Source organism: Coffea arabica, chromosome 3c (genome assembly GCF_036785885.1).
Source record: "Coffea arabica cultivar ET-39 chromosome 3c, Coffea Arabica ET-39 HiFi, whole genome shotgun sequence".
NCBI classification, from domain to species: Eukaryota; Viridiplantae; Streptophyta; class Magnoliopsida; order Gentianales; family Rubiaceae; genus Coffea; species Coffea arabica.
In genome coordinates this window covers 12,385,505-12,395,815 of record NC_092314.1, presented here as the reverse complement: position 1 = coordinate 12,395,815, position 10,311 = coordinate 12,385,505, and the positions used below count along the sequence as shown (strand labels likewise).

Sequence of the window (10,311 nt, the reverse complement as noted above, 5' to 3'; positions counted from 1 at the left end):
ATGATCCAATAGTGATTTAGTCCCCGTCAGTTTCCCATGACCCTGTTGGATCACCTCTCCTAGTATAGGTTAGATTAGAACTAGGAGTGGGCGTAGATGTAGATGATGACAAGTAACAAAAAAAATGCATAAGTAAACACACCACGAGGACGATGATGATTCCTATCATCAATCGCATGATTGTTGGACTGGCATCACCGTCAAGCAAGAGCAGATTCAACAGCTCAAGATCAACAAGCCCTTGGAACATGATGTGGCATCAGTTCCATAAATGTTTCTAAAGAGTGTGTGGAATTCATGGTTCAAAGTCTCGGTCTTGGTCGAGTTGTCATCGGAACCGACTCATCCTATATGATACTCGAATGAAATAATTTCAAGATACTTGACTCACCGAGAACTCGGTTGAGAAGTCTCCGATACGGATAGTTTCGGCCAAATCAACCCGAATCATTCTGAGTCAACTCGCAAATTTATATTTTACAATTTTTCTTTTGCTAATTTTTGTTAATTATTTTTTTAGTATATTTTTTAATATTATTCACAATATTTAGAATATTAAATGTTTCAAAATTTGCTTCTCGTCAAGACTATGATCAATATGTCGAAATCGATGTGGAATGGTCCGGACTGCGACTGCGACTTTAAACCACGGTGTGGATGGATGTCTGAAGTGTTTACGCGACTCGAGGGTCTCAAACCCTGCACGATCGATGCGATGGGGATCATTTTGGCTTTGCGGAGGAAGCCATCCGAATTGGAGGGCCCTGGGGCATAGCAAATTACATCTGGGATAAAGCTTGGTCCAACTTGCCCGTCTGAGTGATCTATTAGCCCTCCACTGTTGCAGGACTAGAGTCCGCTATCATAACGAAATCAGCACCTGGTGGCATGCGATTTACAATATGTCGAAAGTCCGCAACTGTTGACAGAATAGACTGCACATTCGTATCCAACTACTAATACGTAGGAATGGTGAGAACGTGAACAGGATATGTGTGTAGTTTAATATGAAACTTTAGGGCCCGTTTGGATGTGTGTGTTTAGGGGTGTTATTATAGAATTTGGAACTATGGGTGTGCGTATTAATAAAAAAATGGTGTGGTATCTTAGAAGTATTTGTAACGAGTCTTTAGGAATGTTTTTGATATCTGATAGTTATATAATTTCCCAACCCTTTCATCACCCACCACTATCTTGACAGAATTCGGTGTCGCACGGAGAAGGGGGAAGAAGGAGAGAGCAGAGAAGTAGAGGAGGGGTGGTGAGGGGGTGGCAGGAGGAGTGGAAGGAGGGGGCGGTAGGGAGCTGCTATGGAAGAGGGGGAACAGAGAGGAGAACGGAAGGGTTGATTGGCAGAGTGTGGTGGTGGTTGATGGGGAAAATGCTATTAATATGTGGGTATTTTTGTGAGTTTCTTTGGGTATTTTTGGCAATTTTGAAGTGTTTTTTTTACCATAGGTCCGACCGAATCAATCAATCAATACGACTATCCCCTAATCTAGATTAAGGCGATAATCTAATTCAGCATTTAAATTTAATATATTTAGATTTTAACACGTTTAGACGCGTTTAATAACTAAAAATTGAACATCTGGATTAATTAAGTGGCACTAGATTTCCTATGCAAAACTTGTTCTAAAAAATAAATGATAAATTATTCGCTTATCAGTGAATGTGATATACACTCAAATATGTCAAATTTAATACTTAACAATTAAATAATTTAATGGATTTAAATTTCAATTTTTAAATTTTAAATTTCAATTTTCAAATTTTAATTTTATCAAACTCAACTTAATTCATGTCATTATCATTAGATTTTAGTTCACCAAAGAGTCAACTAAATGATCAATGATGAAAAGATTAGAATACTGAAATTGCTTTTGAGTTGTCAAATTTATTGTCATTGCAGACTCCATACCTACCTGCTACTCCAGTGGAGAACTGCTGTATCATAGCCATACAATAAGTTAATCTGATGTCACTACTAATAGGCATTAAAAAAAAACACGCATGGAACCGGCTAACACTCCCGAGGTCACCTCTTAAGGTGCTACTAGTAAAGTTGATCAATTTTGCATATTTAATTCAGTTGTATTCATCACATTATCAAGGATTGAATTGGCCAAAGAATTAACAGATCATGTACTTAGACAACGGAGATCCGCTGCACAAAATAACCGAAAGCTTTAGAAATCAAGAATTGCAAATGGCAATTTTAAGTAGCATCATGAAGATGGGCATTACACAAGCAGTTGCAATACACTGAAAAGGCATACTATCAATCCTATCCAGGATTTTAAACAGGGTCCTATGTGAAGACTAAATATCAAAAGTCAAGAATTTTTTGAAATACTTTCTCACAAATTGGTCAATTCCTGATGATGACAGCAAGGTCTCGAATCAGATCTTTAAGTTCGTTTGCAGAAAGTTCAGCAGCAGATTCATTACAGTAATGCAACTCAATTAGCTCCAAAGTTGGGATTTCTCCGAGAGCACAAGGGAACTGAAACTCACAGGACCTCAGGATTAGGAACTGAAGGCAGGGAAAGTGATCACCTTCGGCTTCCCATTGCACAATATCAGTTTTTTGAATTAGTAATTGCTTCAGACAGCGAAATACTTCATCAGTTAGTTTCCATGTTGATCCTCGGAAGGCATAGTTTTTCAGCTTGAGCACCTCAAGGTTGGGTAACTTGGCGACATTGGTCATATCCTCCCATGGCAGATTGCTCGAACTTAAAGTCAATTTCCTGAGATTAGATGGGAAAGCATCCCAACTTATAGTCCTTGCTTCTCTGATTTCTCTGTAAAAGGAACAGTTAGTGTTTCAAGCTGATGCAAATAAGCCAGATTCTTCAGACACTCGCATGATCTATCCCTGTAGTAGTCTTCTTCGGTTTCACACATTCCTAGTTCTGTGAGGTTGGGCATCATAGCAAACGCATCCCTCCTGCAACTGAGGAACCGTACTGTGGATAATGTTTTTAGGTATCCCGAAGACAATGGCTGGCGGTAAGTATTGCTTGCAGCATCAGTGAGATAGCTTAGAAAAGCAACCATAGTTATACGGAGATGCCTCAATTTTGGCATATTCCAATATCTCACTGTCAGGGTGGGGATACCCCCATCTTCCCTTAATGGCCATGGACCATTGATGACTAAGGTTTGGAGATGCCTGAGTCTGTCTAGTTCTGTGGGCAGCTTATAAGTAACATTCAGTGCAAGGTACCTCAACTTTTGTAACTTTATTATTTGAGCAGGGAAAGAATCAAACTGCAGGAAGAACATGTCCAATACTCTGAGGTAATGGAATTTCAAATAAGAGAAAAAGATGTCTGGAACAAAACCTGAACGCAAAGTAAAGCACAAAAAAGATTGAAGACTTGTATATGGAGGTGCTAAGTGGACATCAGCATCAGAGTTCAAGTGCAAAACCAGAAGATTTTGATTATCTTTTGCAGGAAAACTTTGGTTCTCATGTTTTATTACAGACATGATGTTCTCTTTTGAGCTTCCCTCAAACATAATTCCCGCAAGAGGTCGTGTAGTCGACAAGTTTTGATTTTGCCAACTACATTCCTTTTCCCAACCAAAACTAAACTCCTATCAGTAAGATCTTCCAAGTAGTCCTCCGCTACATCTTCAGGATTATTTGAAGAACTTGCTTTCAAGAAGCCCTCAGCAATCCATAAACGAATTAACTTCTGAACTTCAATCTCATAATCTTCAGGAAAGGCCCCCATGTATAGAAAGCAAATTTTAAGGCATAGGGGCAAGTAGTTATAACTTAGAGCAAGTATATCTGAACATTGTTCTGGATTAGTGAGTACAACTGAATTTACGCTAGCTGCAAAATCCTTCCAGCAGTCAGATGTCATCACAGTTCTAGACAGAGTGCCAGCTATAACAACAATTGCGAGGGGTAATCCATGGCATTTTCTTGCTATTTGCTTTCCCAAGTCCACCAATTCAAGAGGGCCAACTTTCAAGTCCAAAAACAAGTTTTTCCAACGGTTCCCAGCTTTGCTCTATATCCAAAAGACTCATACAATGAGGATGGTTCTTTGGACTGACATAGGTTGCTAATTCCACGAACCGGCTGGTCATTACTATTCGACTACCATTTTTGTCGTCTGGAAGACACATTTGGATACAATCCCAGGCCTCATTACTCCATACATCATCCATAACAACCAGGTACTTCCTACCTTTTAGACATTTATACAAGTCATCAGCAAGATCTTAATTAGTCTTTTCACTGCACTTTTCATGAACTTTATCAGAGGGCTTAGTAACAGAGCGCAAAAGATCAAGCAACAAATTTCTCAATTGGTATACTTGAGATACTGTAATCCATGCCCGACAATGAAATTGAAAAGCAGTATCAGGGTGATCAAACATTTGTCTAGCTAGAGTAGTTTTACCAATGCCACCCATCCCCACAATTGCTAGAACTTCTCGTCCCAGCGAGGGTCTTGCTAGTCTATCCATAATTTTCATCAAATCAGCATCAAAACCAACGACAATATTCCTCAGATTTGAATCAGCTAATGAATGTCCCTTGAGGGGAAGGTTACTCTCCAGCTGCAAGGTTTTTAAACTGAGTGTAGTACCATTAATCCCTCTAATCCGTCTGATCTTTCTCCTAATGGATCGAATCTCTCCAGATATGTGTAAAAAGTAGTGGTGAATGCCTCTCTCGCCATCAAAACTGCTTTTGATTGCTGCTTCAAGATTAATTTTCCTATCCGGAGATTTTTCAGTGCACTTGTGAACTAATGTTTCTATTAAATACCTCATTTCTGACACAATAGAATTGTCTATCATCCATTCTTGTACAAAATCTGCTGCTCTATTGACAATATAATTGACATCTTTCTCCATTTCATTACGGCCATGCCATTTGACTGAAGAATCCTCAAATGCTGTCAGCAAGAACTGACAGGTTGTCAGCCTTCTCCATTTCATTACGGCCATGCCATTTAACTGAAGAATCCTCAAATGCTGTCAGCAAGAACTGACAGGCTGTCAGCCTGTGCAATAATAAAAACCTGTTCAACTAAAGTTAATTTTTGTAGATAGTGGTAAGCAGGGTCGAATTCACAGGGATTGAGAGTAACTGTTTCTTTTCCAAATTCAAACCAATAATGGGGGTGTTTTTGTATAGAAGGTGACAATAAAAGAAATTCAAATAAAATCCAAGAAACTAATAAAAATTAAATAACAATTTACTCAAATCAAATGAATGATAACTAAGGATCTAGTCAATAAATAATTTCAGTAATGGTTTACCTAATTGATCATCGATGCAAAACCAATTCTAAATATTTACTAATAAATAGGTTATAACTGCCAAACAAGCGATGATTGTCAACCCTTCCTTACTGTGTCTGTGATTAAAGTACACCCGTTAACCACTACTCTAATTGATTAATAATTTTAGGTATGCCAGTAAGATTTAATTCTCCAATTGCCTTACGTATTAGAGGAGCCATATTCTAACCAAATAACGCACTACCAGGGTTATTTTAGGTTAGCCCGCGTATTCCCGTGACACAAACTCAATCATGCCAGTCGTCACTATTTCAGGGTAATTAAACAATTACGGATTTAACGCCCCAATTAACAATAGATTACCAAATTAACAAATTATTCGAATCCAAAACAATCAATTAATTAGACAACCATAAGCACTGTAATAAAAGAATATGTGAATACTAATGAATAAAAGAAAAGGAAAAAATTAAATCGATCTCACAATTTTTAGGTGAACCAAAACCTTTGTTGTTCCTTGACTAGAAAGAGGGGTTTAACTCATTCTTGATGAAGAGCACCCACACAAAGCATAGGGAGCGATTACGGCCTTTGCCATTGATCGAGAGAATTAAATTTGCTTGAATTATGAAGGAAAAACCAGCTACAGCAATTGATTCAATTGTTTTCTAGTGTCCCCAGACATACAAGAAGGAAACTACTATGGAAACGGAAAAACGGAGAGGTCCCAGTGAAAATCTAATCTAAAGCTAAAAGAGAAAAGTCAAAAAGGCTAAGCTACCAATTCCTCCTCATTGCCTACTTCTATTTCCTATTCTAATTGCTACTGCCGTTGTGCGGCGTCCAGCCGAAGAAAAGAAAAACGAGAGTCCCTCGGAATAGAATACTCTCCGTCCGCTGCCCTCTTCAGCAAAATGCCAAAAATGGGAAAAAGTTTTCCTTTTCCAAAAATACTCCTGGAATAAGCTCTATTACTTGAACTCCTTTCCTGTCAAATTGGCACTTGTTATCATATTTTCGTTCTACTCCCTAAAATAAATGTAAAATGTCAAAAGTGAATAGAATTTAACAATTAATTCCCATCGGGTCAGGTAATAGGGGAAATTAATAATAAAATAAATGATAAAATTGCAACCTATCAATTCCCCCCACACATAAACTATGCTTGTCCTCAAGCATGAGAACAGCAAACAAGCACCAATATTTGACAATGGTCATTACTCTATCTACCATATTGCCAAGATACCAAGAAAAACATATATCCAGCATCAGTGATCAAAATCCGAAAAACATTACCCCGATTAGTTTCTAAACTACAAACTCTTTCAATTCCAAATTAACTAATCTAAGAAAAAGGAATGGTCGCTCAATATTACTAGCAAATGGTCCAGTTATTAACCAAAATCTCAACATTAAATTCACAAATCGACAAGCTAACTTTTTCACACACTAACACAACCTTCACCTTTTTGTCACACTTTTCTATTTTTTTTTTATTTTTTCCCCTTTTTTTTAAATAGGAACAAAAGATTTAGTCTTTAGCCATCGAAACCTTTTGACGCGAATTCCAATATTTGTCAGATGAAAGAGCCCGATTACTCAGCTCCTATTGCCACGCGACCAAGTACTCATAGCAATTACTATTTTTTAATGCGAGAATCGACACTTTTGGTGAAGATCCCCGGTTACTCGGTAGTAAAGACTAGCGGAGTACAGTCAACTTTTATTCACAGCTAAATAACACAAAAACTCAATATAACATAATAAAAAAAAAGAAAATTTGTATCAGCTAGCCTCATTTTCAAACATGGAGAACTAAGGTTAATAACCAAACCAATTCACATGAAAATACTAACAATCATTCCTTTTGCCTAGGAAAGTTATCCCAGAATTATAAAAGTCACACAGTCTTCGATATTCACCCAAGAAATATTTTAGACTCAACCACGTTCACTTGATACATTTTTATTACTAAAATTTGGCTAAAGTAGAAATAGAGGCAACAATCCAATATCAAACCTTGGCATGCACATACGAGCTAATCACTAAAAAGAAAAAAAGAAAATGAATGAAAGGTAGACAAATAACAAACTAAAAATAAAGAAAGAAAAAAAAATCTAAAAACTCAAAACTAAAGACACTAGTACCATAATTGTTCCCCCCACACCTAAATCCTACATTATCCTCAATGGAGGAAACAAAGCAATTTAAAGTAAGAGGACAATGAAACTTCCCTCTCGAGTGGCTAAGGGGTAGGCGGGAACGGTGGAGGGAAATCGATGCAATATAAGTACGCGGCCAAGTTCTGAGACATCATAACTCAATTCAACCAGCAAATGCAAAACTCTGTCCACCCAAAATCTCAACAAATGGCTCCAGTTGGGCAGTTAATGCCTTAACTCAGAATCAGCAATTTCAACAATGACAGCTTAGATATTTGACAATAATAACTCAGCCAACCAAATAGAGGTACCCAATTGAGGTCCAATTACCCCACCAATACCACCGGTGTAGCAAACAACAGAAAAGAAATCACACACGACCAATACCAAGTCACTGATAAACCAAAATAACAACTAACACTGCCAACAATTGAGAACCGAGTTACAAATACCTCCACTGGTCGTCGAGGGAAGAAGCGGGAATGGAGGAAAGGGAGAGAGTGGCGCGCGAAGTAGCCACGTGATGGGCTGCCGCGGCTGACTATTGTGGACAAAGAGAGAGGTAGAAGGCAGCGAACTAGGGAAATGGCCGCGAGGCCGCTGGGCCTGGAAAAGGGGCGCCGTACGAGCAACAGCGGACGACGGCCTGCGAAGTGGCCGTTTGAGCTGCGGAGTGGAGCGGCGTGCATTGTTGCTCGGCGTCGGGCGCGGGTGACAGCATGTGAGGTGAGAAGAGACAGTGCGAGCTATGGTGGAGAGAAGCGCGCGGCCGTGGACTGGTGGCAGAGGTCGCGCTAGAGAGCGACGCGCGTGCGAGTAGCATGCTATGGATGGCTGCTGCTGCTGCTGGGGCTGTTGGCGGCGGCGGTCGCGGGAGAGAAAGAGAGAGAGACATGCAAGAGAGCTGCGGCGTACGAAGGAAAAAGGAATCGGGGAAGAAGAAAGAAAGAAAGAAAGGAAAGAAAGAAAGAAAAGAAAAGAAAGAAAAAGAAAAGAGAAAAAGAAAAACAAAATAGTTTTTTGATTTTTTTCATTTTTGAAGTTACGGTCAAACGAATTTCTTTTTAATTTAAATTTTTTTTATTTTTAAATTAAATTTTTTTTTTGTATTATCATTAATAAAATTTATTTTCGAAATTCAAAATTAGAGATTAAAAAGGAAATCGAAATTTTCCTCGAGATTTGAATACTTACCTTTCTCGCGAACATGACGCGGGCACGTCAAGAAGGTAAGAACCCTTCTGACGAAGAGCTCTCCAGGTGACTCAACGCGGGCGCGTCATGAGGGTGGAAACACTTTTAACCAAGCATCAAGAAGTTGCGCCTTGTCACGCGCCCAGTTGACGCGGGCGCGTCAAGTCAGAGAGATACTTACAAATCATCAAAAACGAAAATTGAAACTAAAAATTAGCCAGTCTCAAGAAAAACATATTTAAACTATCAAACAAAACTGAGCAAACAACTAAAAGAAATTGGGTTGCCTCCCAAAAAGCGTCTTTCTTTAATGTCTTTGTCTAGACATTGTCATGTTTATTCAGGGAGGATAAAATCTTGTGGCTCGTTTCAGTGCTTCATCCTCTATATAGTCCTGATAGCTCTCGTAAATAGAGTCATCCTTGAGCATACGAACTAGGTCTTCCATGAATTAGTAAATGGCGCCAAACAAGTCAACGATAATCTGAATTCTCCATTCGCTCCTCCATCACGCGCATTTATTGGTCCAAGATATTTTTTCATTGCCAATCTTAACTTATTCCTGTTATGAAATTTAAATTTTCTGGTATAATAAAATCAATTTCACTAACAGGAATTGAAAAATAAGAGTCAGAAGAATATTGATTAAGGAATAGAGAAGATGTCACCGCATTTGGAGATTGTTCACTGGATTTATTCACATGGACGAGTTGATATTGGGGTCTCATTTCTTGCACATCAACTACCTTTTCAACTGCATCTTTAGATTCGTTTTCTCGAAACTCTTGCAGTTCCATGTCATTTATCCGGATAATTGCACTCTCATCTTCTTTAAGGTCAATGTTGGTCTGTGAGGGCAATTCTTCACACATCTTAGAAGCTAATTGCGTTACCCTGAATGTCAATAAATGAACTTGATCCGCCATCTCGGATGTTAATAGATGCACTTGATCCGCCAGGTTACTAATGCTCGCTTGTGTCTCCTGATGAAATCGATATGTATTAGCAGCTAGTAATTCAATCATTTTTTCAAGAGACAAACCTGATATGAATGATGGTTGTTGAGACTCTTACTGTTGAAAATCCATTGGCCTGGTTGCATAATTAAAATTGAAATCATCCCACCATCTTTAATCATACCCGTTTGAATAAGAGTCATACCACGTTTGATATTGAGGTGAAAAATCTCCAAAAGTATCGATTGGAACACTTAGGCCATCTTGAAATGCGGGGTATATGTCGGTTGAATGATCTGAGACAAAATAACTTTCACAATTTGCAACAACCAATTGATCATTAGAAAAAACATGAGTCTCATAACCCCTTCTAGAAATAAAATCCAATCTATCACTAAAATACGGAATGTTAGCAACCATAAACTATATATAAAAAAAAATAAGAGAGAAAAAAAAAAGAAAACAAGATTAATTAAAAAAGAAACAAATTAATCAGGCACCAGTCCCCAGCAACGGCACCAAAAATTGACAGGTTATCAGCTTGTGCAATAATAAAAACCTGCTTAACTAAAGTTAATTTTTGTAAATAGTGGTAAGTAGGGTCGAATTTACAGGGATTGAGAGTAACTGTTTCTTTTCAAAATTCAAACCAATAATGAGGGTGTTTTTGTATAGAAGGTGACAATAAAAGAAATTCAAATAAAATCCAAGAAACTACTAAA

The 10,311-nt window shown here is 38.2% G+C and overlaps 1 protein-coding gene across 1 annotated transcript; it reads right to left on the bottom strand.

Moving 5' to 3' along the window:
• Window positions 1-2,781: 2,781 nt before the first annotated feature.
• Window positions 2,782-4,887, bottom strand: LOC113735580 (late blight resistance protein R1-A-like). The gene is made up of 4 exons (XM_027262577.1): window positions 4,342-4,887; window positions 4,125-4,211; window positions 3,497-4,031; window positions 2,782-3,350 (listed from the first exon to the last, which is right to left on the bottom strand). The coding sequence occupies exons 1-4, from the start codon at window positions 4,885-4,887 to the stop codon at window positions 2,782-2,784; spliced, it is 1,737 nt and encodes a 578-aa protein (XP_027118378.1).
• Window positions 4,888-10,311: the final 5,424 nt, after the last annotated feature.

Coding starts and splice junctions, on each gene's coding strand:
- LOC113735580 (XM_027262577.1), bottom strand. CDS start 4,887: ATGGAGAAAGATGTCAATTATATTGTCAATAGAGCAGCAGATTTTGTA. Junction 4,212..4,341: donor CATGGATTACAGTATCTCAA/GTATACCAATTG, acceptor AATGTCTAAAAG/GTAGGAAGTACCTGGTTGTT. Junction 4,032..4,124: donor TCTTCCAGACGACAAAAATG/GTAGTCGAATAG, acceptor TTTTGGATATAG/AGCAAAGCTGGGAACCGTTG.